The sequence below is a fragment of the Antennarius striatus genome, chromosome 16 (assembly GCF_040054535.1).
Source record: "Antennarius striatus isolate MH-2024 chromosome 16, ASM4005453v1, whole genome shotgun sequence".
Lineage (NCBI taxonomy): Eukaryota > Metazoa > Chordata > Actinopteri > Lophiiformes > Antennariidae > Antennarius > Antennarius striatus.
The window spans coordinates 18,373,529-18,391,165 of NC_090791.1; the positions used below are offsets into that span (position 1 = coordinate 18,373,529).

General features: G+C 40.1%; 1 protein-coding gene across 3 annotated transcripts in view; it reads left to right on the plus strand.

The window, feature by feature from the left end:
• Positions 1-3,018: 3,018 nt before the first annotated feature.
• Positions 3,019-17,637, plus strand: part of ap2a1 (adaptor related protein complex 2 subunit alpha 1) — an 80,998-nt gene continuing 66,379 nt past the window's right edge. Inside the window, exon 1 of one of the 3 annotated variants that reach the window (XR_011038467.1) lies at positions 3,019-3,861. Coding sequence is in view for 2 of the 3 variants with exons in the window: in XM_068337937.1 (XP_068194038.1) it covers positions 3,795-3,861 (67 nt within the window). In the remaining variant the exon portion in view is untranslated. The remainder of the gene's footprint in view (positions 3,862-17,637) is intronic. The other 2 variants (XM_068337937.1, XM_068337938.1) reach the window with 2 other exon arrangements.

Consider the following 17,637-nt stretch of genomic DNA (forward strand, 5'->3'; position numbering starts at 1 on the left):
GGCCTGCTTGCTGGAAATAATCAGCTGGTGGAACTCTGCTTTCTTGCTGGTACACCACACCCACACTCGTATAGCTGATATAACAATATCAACATATTCATAGTAATAACCTCCACTGTGCACTGGCATCATACCTGGAGTTTACCCTGTTTCACACTCCCAGTTGGCCGGAATAGGTACCCGGCAAATGAATGAATGGATGAATAGTAAGAACCAAAAAAATAAAAAATAAAAAATTTAAAAATAATCTTTCTGCTACCCTTGTTGACTGGAGCTGGAACTCTGCCTGGGCATCAAGGCATTGTTAAGTAAAATTCCACTGTAGGTAGTCCTCAACTTACGAACAGTCGACTTAAAAACATTCAGAAACATGAACAAACCTGCTGCTATGTCCAACTATTGTCTGAACTTCCCCTTTTTGCAACGACCCCCGCCGAGCAGCACTGTTGCATTTGCACAACTCCAGTACTCGTCTCCCCCCTTGTTTTTGTTGTTGTTGCTGTCTCTGTGGGCATCTCAGAGCATCAGGCTGAGCTGACTAAGGAGTAGAGGGTACAAAAAGGACTCAAACACGTAACCTTGTAGGAGGCAACAACACTCAGTTTCAGAAGTTACATTATCTGGAAGTTAGATTAAAGTTAGAAGGTCAGAATTATTAGAGTAATCATAATATTTGTGATTTTTTTCTAGTCTTTATTACTATTCTTAGTATGATTAGAACAAACATTTAAACGAAACATTGTCTGTGATACAATTTAGCATACCATATTGATTGGATAAAACTGTAAGTGAGATATGAAACTGGGTTTCTTTTACAGGAGGTAATGCTGTCTCTCCCATATCCTTATGTGGTGGAACTTCTGATTACTATAAATGTAAAGCATACTATAATCCAGGGCTCCCTTCTCAAGCTGCAGAGGAGACTGGATCCGTTTCTAATGGAACAGGCGACAATTATTCAGTAAATGTTTGCCTTTGAGACTAACTCCAGTTTCCTGGTCATTCTCTCGGAAACAGCAAGTAATAAACAAGAGGGTGAGGGAAAAACACCATCCTCTAACACAGGTGGTGGGTCTGCAGGAGCCTATTTCAGCTGGCTACGGATGAAAAGTAGGATGCAACCCGGTTGAGATGCCAGCTATCATGATATAATTACAAATTTCCAGTATTAAAAATCTTAATCCAATTACCACTAAAAAAGTAATACTTTTTGATTACATTATTTTTATACTTAGCTATGAGATGAACATTTGATGTAAAACTATGCGTAACATATTTTACATGAAAGTGTTCTGGAATACAAGAGAAATCTTCTTTTCCTTTTGGCTTTTCCCTTCATGGGTCACCACAGTGAATCAGTCGACTCCATCTAAACCTGTGTTCTGCATTCTCTTTTCTTACACCAACTACCTTCATGTCCTCTTTCAATACATCCATAAACCTCTTCTTTGGTTTTCTAGGCCTCCTGCCTGGCAGTTTAAAACTCAGTATTCACTGTCTCTCCTCTGGACATGTCCAAGCTATCTCAGTCTGACCTCTCTGACTTTATCTCCAAAACCTCTAACATGCGCTGTTAAGCAGAGGTCTAGATAATACAAATGACATGACTACATAGAGTAGAGAGTAGAGTTTAACTTTACTGATCCCTTAAGGAGGTTCCATCAGGGAAATTAACATCTCCGTCACACATAGCAAAGCACAATGAGTACACGAAAAACAGAAAAAACACAGAAAGCACCAGTACATAGAAAGTAGTACCAACATCAAATAGAAAAAGTAATAAATAACCCATCAAGAATGTACAAATAGAAAATCATAAATAGGCATAGAAATAAAAATAAATAAATAAACAGGCCTAGTTAGGCATGGGTAGAGTGAAATATCTATAGTGTTTGCATTGTTTTAGGTGCATTGTTTGTGTCATCCCTCATCCCTCAGTTGAGCAGTTTAATGGCTCGGGGGATGAACGAGTTCTTAAGTCTGTTGGTCCTGCATGTACGGAGGTGTAGCCTCTGGCTGCTCAGGCTTCTCTGGTTGTTTGCTACGATGTGCAGAGGGTGGCTGACATTGTCCATGATGTCCATCAGTTTGTCCAAGGTTCTCTTCTCTGCCACCGTTGCCAAAGGATCCAGCTTCATCCCTACCACTGAGCTGGCGCGCCTGATCAGCTTCTCCAGCCTGGAGAGATCCGCCTTAGTCACGCTCCCTCCCCAACACACCACAGAGTATGACAGGACGCTGGCAACCACAGACTGATAGAACATCCACAGGAGCTTCCTGCAGATGTTGAATGCCATCCTGCTTCGTGCTTTCTTTTACACCTGCCTCGTGTAGCTTGTCCAGTCCAGATTGTTGTCCAGCCACAGCCTAAGATATTTATAGGCCTGCACAAGCTCCACCTCTTCCGTTCCTATCAGAACTGGGATAGGTTTCACTATTTAAAGTAAATAATCATCAGGGGGAGCACAGTGGCACAGTTGAGTGTCTTTCTGTTCCCTCCTGCATGGATTGTTTTTGTGTGGAGTTTGCATGCTCTCCTAGTGTCTGCATGAGTTCTCTCTGGGTTCTCAGTCTCCTTTCACCACAAAAAACACACAATAGATACCTTGCCTAGAGGCATAAATTTGAGTGGCACTGGTTATTTGACTTTCATGTGGCCCTATAACAAGAGAAACTGCCAGGTTGTCCATGGTGTAGTCCACTAACTCACAATGCACGGTGGGATAGACTTCAGCAACCCCTCCTAAAGCATATAAGAGCACAAAATAAAACTGGAAACATGAAACTGGTACAATAGCTACCTGAATTAAATTTCATGTTCCAAAACCGTTCTTTGTATGAAAATGTTCTGAAATGTAAACCATATGATGCAACAATATGAAATAAATGAATAAATAAACAAACAAAAAACGTTAACTTTTTAATTTGGTCTTACTCCAGGCTGACGATCAATCACTGGTATCAAAGAAATGTGTTAACAGGAATGTCCGGTAAACTGAACTGTGTCCCCAGTGAGAGGTATCACATGTTTGGCCGCACGATGGACCAATGAGCTTCAGACTTTCATCAGATTAAGGAACGAATGTATGCGTGCACGAGCCCGTCGCGCGGTCCCGATTAGGGTTCTGTCACGAGCTTTTCCAAGCCGAGGAGCGGATAGCGGCCATCAGTCATAGAGGACATTTTATTTAGTATAGTGTGGAGGAACAGGCCGATCGTCTCATATCCGTGACTGGGAAATAAAGCTCTCTGCTGACCTATTTTAGTCAACCGCTGGTGTATTCAATTATTTGAATGGTAATGCTATTCGGCTAGCTCTCTAGCTGTTGAGCTAGCTTTACGGTGCATGACACGAAGTAATTTAGCATTATATTCCCAAACGCTGCATTTTACGCTACGTCTGTCGTAGATTCATCTTGAAATACGGTGGTTTTAACTACACGCAGTAGGTATTAGCGCTGAGGTTGGCATCGTAACCAAGTATACGGATTGAATGAACTAACATTAGCTTGTCATAGCCAGCGGAAGCGTACCAGTTATCAGGGGTAATTCATCCTGCTGCTCGTTGACCCGCCGACATCTAGCGAATCGAGCTATCGGAGCTGGACACGCAAAGGCATTCGACGAAATTGGCATCTAGCATCCAGTCACCAAGTTTCACTGACGACTGGACGTGCAAGTAGCTATCTGCTAACAAACGTCAAGTTGGCCATCTTCCCCCTCCTGTCCAGTGTGGAAAGCTGACCGACGTCACTTCATTTTTACGGATAAGGCCGAAGTAAGGACCCGCCAATATGCCGGCTGTGTCTAAAGGAGATGGAATGCGTGGATTAGCTGTTTTCATTTCGGACATCAGGAACTGTAAGTTACGTTTTCTGCGGTTGTGCATAATTTTAATTTGACTCGGTTAGCCTCAGTTGACAAGAGTTGAATTGTTGCTGGCGATCAAAGGTTCACTTGCCATAGTGAGATGGCGTGGTGGCTCAAAAGTTGTAACCACTGTGACCTATCCATTCAATGTGTCTGATTTAGGAACGCTATATGTATTTGTACAATGCATCGTCATATATTCAAATTGTAGAGAGCAATGTTCGGATTTTAATTTGCTTGAAATTCCCACCTCATTAAAAAAAAAAACCCTGAATATATTGATTTACCAGAATGTGTTGGTTTATCAGCATGTGGGCCTAAAACCGAAGCTCTGTTCCCATCAACCCCCTCAGCTATAATCCAATAAAGTGCAAAGTATTTTATAGAATACTAAATTGTGTTATAATTTTTTGTCTAAAAAGTAAAGATTTAATATGTGCATGTAAAAAAATAAACCTGAAGTTTTAAATTTAGTTCATTTTTTTCAATTTTTAAAAAAAGTTTTAGATGACAAAGTGATGATGTAATATGCATGGTGCTTATTATCAAATTTTTATAAGTTATAATGAAAACCAAAGTAATTATTAATCTTTGTGCTTAAATCGAGGCTCCCAAGTTTTGATAAAAACATGAGTCAGGTGGTAAATGTCTTTGCTAGAGATGACTCTCCACTATGTGTTCTGTACATAAAATCTTAAATAGAGCCATGTGGGATTTTGTATTTGAAAAGCAGCCTGTGGTTAATTATAGCTGATGAATATGATTTTAATGTTAACTGTAAGCCGCTATTCAAGTGGTAACAATAGTGTGACTAGTGCTGGATAAATGCTCTGTAAAAAAGCCAGTTAAATCACTTGACATGCATTATTGCCCACAACGGCGGTGGCTCTATGGAAACAGCAGTGGCTCTATGGTGGGCAGCGGTGGCTAAGTGGTAGAGGGGATCGTCCAATGTCTCAAGATCAGCAGTTCGATTCCCGCTACCATCCAAAAAAAACACCTGGAGGTTAGCTGACTGTGGGAGGTGTCAGCTCAACTCTGAGCACTCCCAAGGTGCCCTTGAGCAAGGTGCCGTCCCACTTAAAAGTTGCTCATTTGGGCGCACCACGAAGGAGCTGGCCACCACTCTATCTCCCCTGCGTGCGTACAGGCCCCTTGTGTGTGTACTTGTGTGTTCAGGGCCCGTACACACACACACACACACACACACACATATACTGTATATATACAGTGGGTACGGAAAGTATTCAGACCCATTTAAATTCTCTTTGTTTCATTGCAGCCATTTGCTAAAATCAAAAAAGTTCATTTTATTTCTCGTTAATGTACACTCTGCACCCCATCTTGACAGAAAAAAACAAATGTAGAAATTTTGCAGATGTATTAAAAAAGAAAAACTGATATCACATGGTCATAAGTATTCAGACCCTTTGCTCAGTATTGAGTAGAGGCACCCTTTTGATCCAGTACAGCCTTGAGTCTTCTTGGGAATGATGCAAAAAGTTTTTCATACCTGGATTTGGGGATCCTCTGCTATTCTTCCTTGCAGATCCTCTCCAGTTCCATCAGGTGAATGTTGGTGGACAGCCATTTTCAGGTCTCTCCAGAGATGCTCAATTGGGTTTAGGTCAGGGCTCTGGCTGGGCCAGTCAAGAATGGTCACAGAGTTGTTCCGAAGCCACTCCTTTGTTATTTTAGCTGTGTGCTTCGGGTCATTGTCTTGTTGGAAGGTAAACCTTCGGCCCAGTCTGAGGTCCTGAGCACTCCGGAAGAGGTTTTCTTCCAGGATATCTCTGTATTGGCTGCATTCATCTTTCCTTCAATTGCAACCAGTCATCCTGTCCCTGCAGCTGAAAAACACCCCCATAGCATGATGCTGCCACCACCATGTTTCACTGTTGGGATTGTATTGGGCAGGTGATGAGCAGTGCCTGGTTTTCTCCACACATACCGCTTAGAATTAATGCCAAAAAGTTCAATCTTTGTCTCATCAGACCAGAGAATCTTGTTTATCATAGTCAGGGAGTCCTTCAGGTGTTTTTTGGCAAACACTATGCGGGCTTTCATGTGTCTTGCACTGAGGAGAGGCTTCCATCGGGCCACTCTGCCATAAAGCCCTGACTGGTGGAGGGCTGCAGTGATAGTTGACTTTGTGGAACTTTCTCCCATCTCCCTACTGCATCTCTGGAGCTCAGCCACAGTGATCTTTGGGTTCTTCTTTAACTCTCTCACCAGGGCTCTTCTCCCACGATTTGTTGGCTGGATGGCCAAGTCTATAGGAAGATTTCTGGTCGTCCCAAACTTCTTCCATTTGAGGATTATGGAGGCCACGGTGCTCTTAGGAACTTTGAGTGCTGCAGCAATTCTTTTGTAACCTTGACCAGATCTGTGCCTTGCCACAATTCTGTCTCTGAGCTCTTTGGGCAGTTCCTTCGACCTCATGATTCTCATTTGCTTTGACATGCATAGTGAGCTGTAAGGTCTTATAAAGACAGGTGTGTGCCTTTCCTAATCAAGTCCAAACAGTTTGATTAAACACAGCTGGACTGCAATGTAGGAGTAGAACCATCTCAAGGAGGACCAGAAGAAATGTACAGCATGTGAGTTAACAATGGGTCTCACAGCAAAGGGTCTGAATACTTATGACCATGCGATATTTCAGTTTTTGTTTTTTAATAAATTTGCGAAAATTTCTACATTTGTTTTTTTCTGTCGAGATGAGGTGCAGAGTGTACATTAATGAGAAACAAAATGAACTTTTTTGATTTTAGCAAATGGCTGCAATGAAACAAAGAGCGAGAAATTTAAGGGGTCTGAATACTTTCCGTACCCACTGTATATATATATGTATATGTGTATATATATATGTATATGTGTATATGTATATATATATGTATATGTGTATATATATGTATATGTGTATATATGTATACACACAAGCTTCCACACGATGGATTTGCTCAATGTAATGATCACTTGGTGACCAAGCTCTCCTGTAGTTTTGTATACAGCTGCATGATATGAGAATGAATAAAATGAAGGCAAAAAGCTATTGTCAACATTCCACAGCCATTCTCACATGTTTTTTTAAAAAATTTATATACAGTGGTACCTCTACTTACGAATGTCTCTACTTACGAAATTTTCTACTCACGAAACTTCTCAGCAGGAAAATATTACCTCTAGTTATGAAAGAAATTTCGACTTACGAAAGGTAAAATACAGTATGCGCTGATACTCGCAGCTCCCACAGGTTCGCAACATTCTCATAGCTGCTCTGCCATTGGCTATTACCTAGTATCTTCGTGGCATCCCATTGGTTAAGAGGGACCTCTGTGTGGAGCTAGATCGGTGTTTATGCAGGGTCCTCGTCATTCGGCCCTCAACTCATGATGTGTTCTAATAGTTTTATGTAAATATATTAACTTTTAGTGTATTTGCTATGGACCAAAGAGGAAAAGAAAAGAGCAAGAGATAATAGAAAAGCATGGAAAAAGGGATTCGCTTGGTTGATCTCGCCAAAGAAAATGTCTTTAATGCATCTACAATCGCCACGTTATTAAAACAAAAAGGAGTTTAAGGAGTTTAAGGCATTGCATGGGTGGTTGGAGAAGTTCAACAGGAGGACTGGAATTCCCTGTTGTTCGGTATGGTGAGGCAAGAGCGCATGAATCAAAGGGGGTAAAAAACAATGAAGACAGCAGTTAAAAGATAAATGACCATTTTTATTCTTTATTCTTTGTTTTTTACATTATGCACAACTCTCATTTATTGTGTAATAATCTAATCGTAATGTGTATTTGTTACATGTTTTGATGCATTTTTCTGCTTTATAAAACATGTCGGAATTTTTTTGGGCTTGGAACGGATTAGGGCACGTAATTTTCTACTTAGGTAATTTCTTCTGGAACCAATTAATTTCGTAAGTAGAGGTACCACTGTACTGATTTAAATCAGTATATAAAACATTGAAATTAGTGGCACACTGTAGTTAGTAATTATGCATATACATATATAAACATATACACACATATATATATACATATATACACACACATATATATATATATACATATACATACATACACACACACACATATATACATATATATATATACACATATACATATATGCAGTATATGTATATACACGTGTATGTACAGTGTGCCCTCGGTTTTTGTGGTAACTGTGTTCCAGGAACCACACTCAATTGAGGAATCTGTGTTCGAGATCTCAGTGTATTTTATTATTTACGGTAATTTAAACGTTCATGACTCTCCCCATACTGATATTAAACCACCTTCTATCTGTATTACTTTTTCCGACACTCTTATCCACTGTTTAAAGGACTTTTGTGTCTCACGAAAGTCAGAGACTGACGGAATAGAGCGCACTTCCGGATGCCGTCAGCCAATAGAATGCGCATACGGTATCATGTGACTGCCCACCAAAAATCTGCAATGAGGTGAAGTCGCAAGCGTTGATGCACAAATGCGCGAAGGCACACTGTATATACAGATATACACAAAATAATAGCAGTGTCTTTAAAAGGTGAGTGTCAAAATTCGTCAAATAAATTGGGGACACTGCACATTCTATTTCAAAGCACGAAAACTGGAAAAATTAAATTTTATAGTATTTCACAGAAAATCAAGAAATGTAAGGTTAAAACAGCAGTGGTGAGTTCAATTAGGGAAGGTGTTGACTGGGGGGAAAAAAGGGTAGTCCTTATGTAAGGATCAAGGCAACTGATATTGCATATGCTGGCTGTGCATTTGTCTTGGAAAATCAAGTAAAATTGGTCGTTCAAGACACTGTTCTGATGAAGAGCGTTTTTTAATCAAGAAATAGATAAAAGGGAACCCTACAAAGAAGTGCAGTAACTTATAGGCTTTCAGCTAAAATGATATCAAATACTTTAAAATGGCAGCCAAAACCAGAAAGACGAGGAAGAAAAAGAAACAACTTCTCGACTGGATCGGGGAATAACCAAACTGGCAAAGGCTCAGCCAATGATCAGCTCCAGGAGGATCAGAGAAGATCTAAGGTGGTCTCTGAGTACTGCAACAACGGAGGACATCTATGTGAAGCCAAGCTGTTAAAAAACCGACATCTGCTGAAGCGGTTACAATATGCCAAAGAACACAATGACTGGCCTGAAAATAAATGGTGCAATATTTTGTGGACTGATGAGAGAATGTTCTTTTCAGACGACTTGCAAACTCTGAATTCAATCCACAGTACTTTGTGAAGATGATTATTTTATTTATCGATTTTTAATTTTGTATATTTTAATAATCCCCAAAGGGAACTTATAAGCTCACTCTATCACATGGTTAATAATCACAAGGCCGGGGTGAGGACCCACCAAATGTAAATGCAAATATCGTGTGTACAGGCCCTGAAACACACACTCCCTGCAGGCATGCAGTTGGGGGTGGGCAGAGTGGCGGGCAGCTCTTTTGTGGTGTGCCCTTAATGAGTAACTTGTAAATAGGATGGCGCCTTGCTCAAGGGCGCCTAGCTCAAGGGCGTCTCGGCAGTGTTCAGTGTTCAGATGCCCTTGAAATGAGTGTTTCAACAAGACAATGACTCCAAACCCGCCTGCAAACGAGCAAAGTCATGGTTCTAGAAAAACAGCATCCAAATAATGGAGTGACCAGCAAAATTCCAGGACTTAAATACCATAGAAAACTTGTGGACTGACATAAAAAGGTGCGGTTCATGAGGCAAAACCAAGAAATACAAAGGAACCGGGGAACGTAGCACAATTGACCAGGGGTGCAACACATGTTGATTGTTGCCAGAAGTCTGTCGACTCCATGCACCATAGATGTGAAGGAGTTATCAGAAACTGTGGTTTTTACTTTAGAATATTCAGCAAAGTTGATTTTTCAAGAGTTTCTTTGTTTGTACAGTACTTTTGAGTTTCCAAAGATGGATTTCCAAAGACTGATGTCAACACTGCAATTTTTTTGCGCATTACATTTCTTGACTTTCTGTGAGATATTATAAAATTCAATCACTATTTCCAATTTTCTTGCTTTGAAATAGCATGTGCAGCATTTGTATTCATTAAAGTACAATTTATTTGACGAATTTTGAAATTTACTCACCTTTTTAGACACTATTATTTTGAACATAACTGTTTATGTGTGTGTGTGTATATATATATATATATATATATATATATATATATATATATATACACACAGTATGTATATACACACACATATATACACCGTAAATTCTGGACTATTGTGCACATCTGAATATAAGCTGCACCAACTAAATTTAAAAAAAGAATTGTACACAAAGGCTGCACCTGTCTGTATGCCGTAGGTATCGAGGTGTTGTAACTTGAGATATTTACAGAGAGTTGATAAACAGATGTTTAATGTTGGTAAATACTGCTGTTTTCCTCAACAGTGCCTGTAACATGGCAGTAAAACAACACTGCTGTGTCCTTCTCGCCATCAATTCATGGACACAGTACTGTTTCCCCTTTTGACAACCAGATTGATTGTCTTAACTTAAAATCTGCTACATCAGCTTCTTCTGTGAACAAGCTCATATCAGAGACCAGATGAATGCCGCAGAGTTCTAACAGCAGACCTGTCTGAAGAACAACTGTGAAAAGGAGACTGGGTGCCATTTAGAAAACATCTTGAAAGCCATCGGGACCATCAAGAATAAAAATTTTCTCATCGGAAAATAAAACTTTCTTCCTCCCTTCAATGCCCCATCTTTATTGCGCTCGTGCAAACTCTATAAACGGGCAATTTTGTGCGGTTGATGGAGAGGAGGTCTTTGAATATGCTTTTTGCTCTCAAAACCCTTCTCTGTCAGAGCTGTCTAATGTTTATGTGACTGCAGTTGGCACCTGTGACGAGCTCAATTTGTGTTGAGGTTGACAGCCAGTAGGATCCTCCAGTTCAGGGCCCGTGAAATTTTATTTGGGTCTACCACTTGACCTTATTTTCCCATTGCCCTCAGGATCTTTTAGGAATTGTAAAGTTACTGTCTTCGTCCAACCTCAGCAGCAATGGCACACTGAAAGGGGCCTTGCTGATGCAACACAACAATCCAACCTCGCTCAAAGAGAGAACGTTTTTTTGCACCAGATGCCCAAACCACATCAGGTGACTCCAAATGAAGGAGCAGTGGCTCTTCTCTGAGCCTCTCGCGAACAACATTGTTTCTTACCCTATCTCTAAGGGAGACACCAGCTACCCGTCTGAGAAAACCCATTTTTGCATCCGTGGCGCTAGCCATTCGCCACGTCGCCATAGGCGAAGTAAATTCCAGATTGGCTGCAAGGTTTTTAACCTGTGTAGCCACAGTGGGATTTGTATTTTTAGGAAAAAAAGGCTAAAACTTGCAACTTTTTTGGATAGAGCCGACGGAAATAGCCGAAGCATGCTGACGGAAATAGCCGAAGTGACCCAAACGCTCCCGAACATTAAATATGCACTCCTCTCATGACCTCCTCTCGTCTAGGGCTGCCACAAATGATTATTTTGATAGTCAACTAATCACTGATTATTTTTTCGATTAGTCGACTAATCAGATCATACGTAAATTGAATGTAAAACATACAGCTTATCACACCAGCATGAAGCTGCTCTTACATAACCATCAATACTTTTCAGCTTTAAGTGTTCAAGGCATATGCTAACTAAAAATAAAGACAATTAAGATGATAGTTCATAAAACCTTAAACCATAAAACATAGCAACAATGAGGTAGGCACCTGTAACTAAGGAATTATTGAAGTTTTGGTCTCACTGACTCAAATATAACAAGAAAAATTTATGCATCCCAACATGACGTTTATGCATCTCAAAAGTAAAAAACAGAATGTACCGTAGAAGTGTATGCGAGGATTGGATTTTGCTAATAGTACAATATAAAAACTAAAACTGTTCATTTCTAATGTTTTTATTAATATTATAACTGTAAAGTAAGTAAAGTAAAAGAAAAAAATGTATATAATTACAAAATATATATTAGTTTTATCAAAATATTAAAGCCTGGTAGTCATTTAAAAAAAACACCCCAGGGCAATGGAGAAGGTGAAAAAGTTGAAGAAGCATGTACAGGCAGGATGGATCGGGTGGAGAAAAGTGTCAGGTGTGATGTGTGATAGAATAGTTTCAGCTAAAATGAAAGGAAAGGTGTACAAAACCGTGGTGAGACCAGCGATGTTGTTTGGTCTAGAGACAGTGTCACTGAGAAAAAGATAGAAGACTGAACTGCAGGTAGCAGAGATGAAGATGCTGAGGTTTCCTTTGGGAGTAACCATAATGGATAGGATCAGGAATGAGTATGTCAGAGGGACAGCACATGTTAGAGGTTTTGGAGATAAAGTCAGAGAGGCCAGACTGAGATGGTTTGCCCATGTCCTGAGGAGAGATAGTGAATATATTGGTAGAAGTATGCTGAGTTTTGAACTGCCAGGCAGGAGGCCTAGAGGAAGACCAAATAGGAGGCTTATGGATGTAGTGAAAGAAAACGTGAAGGTAGTTGGTGTGAGAGGATCAATCAATCAACTTTTATATATGTAGCGCTCAATCATATCTGAAGACATTTCAAAGGGCTTTACAGATAGATAACCAACAATGCCCTCCAGAGCAAGCATAAGCGACGGGGAAAAACTCCCTCATTGATGAAGAAACTCCGGGCAGGACCCAGGCTCTGGAGGGCGGTTATCCGCCTTGACCTGTTGGTTGGGAAGTAGAAATACATCGGGGAAAGAGATAGGTCAAGTAAAAGAGACTGAGAAAGAGAGAGAGAAAGAGAGAATGGCAGATAGGCCAGTTTCATGTCATGAGTAATAAAATCCTAAGAGTATAGAAAGATAAAGAAAGCGAAGGAAAAGTGGCAGAAGCTTCAGAGTATCTGTTTTTAATGGGAGAGACTGAGAAAATACCCTCAGCAGCCTAAGCCTATAGCGGTATATCTAGTGGGATGAGTGTTATTTTTAATCGTAGGCTCTATCAAAAAGGAGGGTTTTTAGTCTACTCTTAAATAGGCTGAGAGTGTCTGCCCCTCGGACCGAGGTTGGGAGATTGTTCCAGAGTAAAGGGGCCAGATAGCTAAAGCTTCTGCCTCCTGATCTACTCTTACAAACCCAACGGGTCACCAGAAATCCTGCATCCTCGGATCGGAGGGGCCCTAGGTGGGTAATATACTTCAATAAGATCTTCAATGTAAGTATGGAGCCTTACAGTTGAGAGCTTTATATGTAATCGTAAGGAGTTTGAATTGTATTCTATAATTAATCGGGAGCCAATGAAGTGACGCTAGGACAGGAGAGATGTGTTCTCTCCTCCCAGTTCGAGTCAGTAAGCTGGCAAGTGCTTTCTGAACTACCTGTAGAGTCCTCATAGAGGAGTTAGAACAGCCCGATAATCTAGTAATCCAATCTACAAGTAACGAAGGCATGAATGATTTTTTCTGCGTCAAGAAAGAAAATTCTACCTTTAGCAATATTTCGCAAGTGAAAGAAGGCTGTCCGGGATACAGACTTAATATGAGAATCACAGGACAGATCTTGATCAAAAATCACTCTCAAGTTCCTGACTTCATTGGTAGAGGATAGAGCAATGCTATCTAAGTGAATTGCCATGTTAGAAAGATCATCTCTAAGGCCCCGTCAACACGATAACGCAGATATCCGGAACGAAAACGCAACTTTTCGAAAACGCTGACCGAGGTGGATTTTTAAAAAATGCTGGGTCTGCGTTGTCGTCTGGACGTCGTATCCCAGGGAGTTTTTAAAGACGCTGACGTCTTGACTGCGACGAAAACCGCTGTGATGTCATGTTTATGGGCCCGTGTGTTGTGACAACAAAACACGGAGGATTCCTATTGGATAAAATTTGACTCAATAATGCCACCACATGGTTTGGCATGCTTATAGCCATCTTCGATAACGCACTGGTGCGTTTACGTGTGGACGGAGATTTTTTTAAAAACGCTGTTGTGTGGACGCGAATCATTTTCGATGCGTTTTTAAAAAGTTGCGTTTTAAAAAAAATCGGTCATCGTGTGGACCTAAGATGTTTCGGCCCAATAATAATGACTTCAGTTTTCTTACTGTTCAACATTAAGAAATTGTGAAGCATCCAGGATTTAATATCCCTGAGGCAGGATTCCAATTTAATTAGCTGATCAGATTTATTTGTTTTAATTGATAAATATAATTGAGTATCGTCAGCATATCAATGAAAATTAATGTTATGTTTCCTTATATTTCCCAATAGTAACATATACAGATTAAACATGCAGAAGATAGGGTTACATGGAGGCAACTGAGTCGCTGTGGCGACTCCTGAAGAGAAAAGCCCAAAGAAAAAGTCCTTTTAAAAAAAAGTTTTAGAAATAAAGATTTACGTTTTTTTTTCACTTTTGCTTTTTCATTCAATACGTACTTTTCTTTACCCTTAATTCATATACTGTATTCTCCTGTGCACGCTGCACCAAGCTGACAGAGCCTTGTCAACACACATTTCAGTGTTATCCGTCAGTAACATCGGTCTGCTTTTCTTCATTAACTTGTGATGAACTTTTTCTCCAACTTTTGCATCTTTTTTGGAGGCATGGTGATAATCAGTCTACCTTTACAGTATTTGTATAGCACTTAATCACATTAGCAGACATTTCAAAGCTCTTTAACAGACAGAAACCCTACAGGACTCTCCAAACATAAGCAGCAGCTAATGCTTGCTCTGGAGGGTCTAACTAACTCCCGCTCTCACTGCAGCGAGTAAAACGAGCAGACGTCGGGTTGCCGTTTGGTCAATTTTAATATTTTTGGTCAATGGAAGTGCATTAAAAGCTTGCTATTGGATTCAAGTCTGGTAATTGGCTGGCCCATTCTAGCACATTTTTTTCTTTTTTTTACATCCAACTTCAAAGCGGTGATGTAAGCGTTTATGTGTTCGTCCGTCCGTCTGTCCGTTAGTCCACCAAATATCTTCGCAACCGTTGCAGGTAGAAAGATGAAACAAAAAGCACATTACTTCGGGCAGCAAATTGGATGAAAACGAGATGATGACCTTGACAAAACTAGGTCAATGTTAGATTTTAACTTTTGTATACTCAGAAACTGGATCGTCGAAAGACGTGGGAGAAGGCCAGTGTGAGTAAGATCGTAGAACAGAGCTACTGCTTTGAACTATGTAAGTAGGTCAGAGCACTGCTTTGTTCTTTGACCTATGCATGTAAATCAGGGTAAATTTTGAATTCAGAGGTGTTGCGGGATGTTGCAGTCTGACTGAATTGGTTCTTGTTTTATCTGAAACCAAGTGAGAGCTCTGTGGCTCCTTGGCTGAAAAGCTCACGACTTTTCACCTTCATCATCCTGGTTGATGGCAGAAATTTTGTTTGTCAAAAATGTTTTGCTACATTTTACCATTCTTCCATGACTTATATAAAGTTTGCATGTGCCATATGCTGAAAAACAGTCCCACACCATGATGTTCCCACCGCTAAATTTTGGTCTGTATGGTGTCTTTGGAGTGATGTGCATTGCCACCTGACTTGTAAACATAGTGTGTATTATGGGATCCAAAGAATTCAATTTCGGTCGCATCTGACCCGACTATATTCTTAGTATTTCACAAATCAGAAATCCTTTATCAGTTTACAGTACCATATGATGAAATTTCTTTTGCAAAGCCTACTAGTGAGGAGTACTGGCCGCTGCATAGATAGATGGGCCACCACTTGGAAATTTTTAATATGCATGTTGACTTCTTTTAAGATGGCAAAGTGATCAAGTGATCAGGTTTCCTTGATGAGGCTCAGAATGGCTTATTGTAAGTCAACAGCGCCGATGGCGGTCGTTGTTAGCCCGGGCCTCGACTGATTCGGTATGGAAGTCATAGGTTTGATTCGCATCTTTGATTTGGCAAAAGTCTTACTCCAGATGCCCTTCCTGACGCAACCCTCTGTATTTATCCGGGCTTGGGACCGGCACAATAAGACACTGGCTTGTGCCCTCTTGTGGCTACATTACCATTGGTATGCCATAGTTTGGTTTTTGTTTTTTTAATTCAATAACTTGATTTTTCATTTCAATTTAAAAAGGCATGAAAAATAGCAAGCGAGGTGAATTCACATTTACATGCATCGCTGGTTATTCCTGCTGGTCATAGGGAACAAAAGTCTAAGACTACAAACAAGTATTGATAATATCTTTCATTTACCTTCTGATCCATCTGTCACCACTCCTCCCCCTTCTCAGCATTCACCATTTGTTTATTAATGAGGACTTTAACACAAACTCTACTATAAAACACTGGATTCTTTTGATTGATCATCCTCGCCTTGTCGTACACCAATTTGCGGGTTCAGTTGTAAAAAAAACAATTTTTTTTTTCATTGGACGAGAAGAGGTCATGACCTGAGTGCATATTTAATGATCGGGAGCGTTCGGGTCACTTCGGCTATTTCCGTCGGGATGCTTTGGCTAAAATTCCGTCGGCATGCGGAAATAGCGGCGCTATTTTCGCTAGCGCAGCTCGCCAGCGGAAGTAGCGGCGCTAGCACGGCTCGCTAGCGGAAATAGCTTAGCGGAAATAGCGAGCGCCGCTAGTGAGCGCAAAAGTTGTAAGTTTTAGCCTTTTTCCGTAGAAATAAGAACGCCACTGTGGCTACACAGTCTAAAAACCTTGTAGCCAATCCTCTTGTGGCTACATTATGTGCTGAACACGTAGCATTAATTAAAAATTGTAACGTGAAGCACCACTACGAAACAAAGCACAGACTTTTTGAGCAAAATTATCCCTTGAAGTCCGAGCTGTGGGCCAGATAACCAAGCTGGATGCAAATGAATGTTCAGTAAGGGCATGGTGGATTAACTTAAAAAATCTTTTAGTGATGGGACAGTTGTGAAGGAGTGCTTAAAGTCCATTCACACCAGGATTTAAATGACTGGCAGGCCATTGTCATGCCCCTTTTTCTCATGAAGGAAGTTCTGTTTTGCAATTTTCCCTGAAAGAGCCACTTTTTATCTATGCTTTCTGAAGATGTTAATGGTTTTTTTTACTTGAAGTGTAGGCCTCCAGTTCTTTAGGCTGGGACCTCTTTAATTTATCTGAGAACAGGGTTATTTAGCTTTGTTTTCACTTTATTTTTAATTCTGAGGTTTGTGTGTGCTCTCCAATCATACAGAAAGGCTTTAAATTGATTTTCCTGCGTCTACTTTTATTTACGGTAAAAGAGCTAGTTGTGCACTCAGTTGAATAATAATCTGCATTGAAAATTGATAACAACCGAAAAAGTAGACTGTAACATGGCTGGCTACAAGACACAAAATGGACTTGGGTTCAGATCTTATACTAAGAGGAAATTTTAATAACTGGACCACCCTGACTTTTAATTGAATACCCCTGGTCTAGATCAACCTTTATTATCAAGATAGCCATTTTGCCCTCTTTCACTAAAGAAAAATAGTCTTGTAAACATAACACAGCTTATAAATCTTGAACCATTCTATCCTTTTTTTATTTTTTATTTTACCTTTTACAACAACAGAATACAACAGACAAATGTAGTGTGAATATGTAGGCCTACTTGGAAGTAAATTAAAGAATTATGCTGGCCTGTTTGAAGCTTTTCTGTCATTGTTTAAAATAAAAATAAAAAACCAACCCACTTTAATATAAATAAAACATATTGCTACATCTTATAGCATATTGCACATTCTTCAGCAACCTGAAGAATGTGGAACTTCACCCATTTAAAAAGATGAGAGGT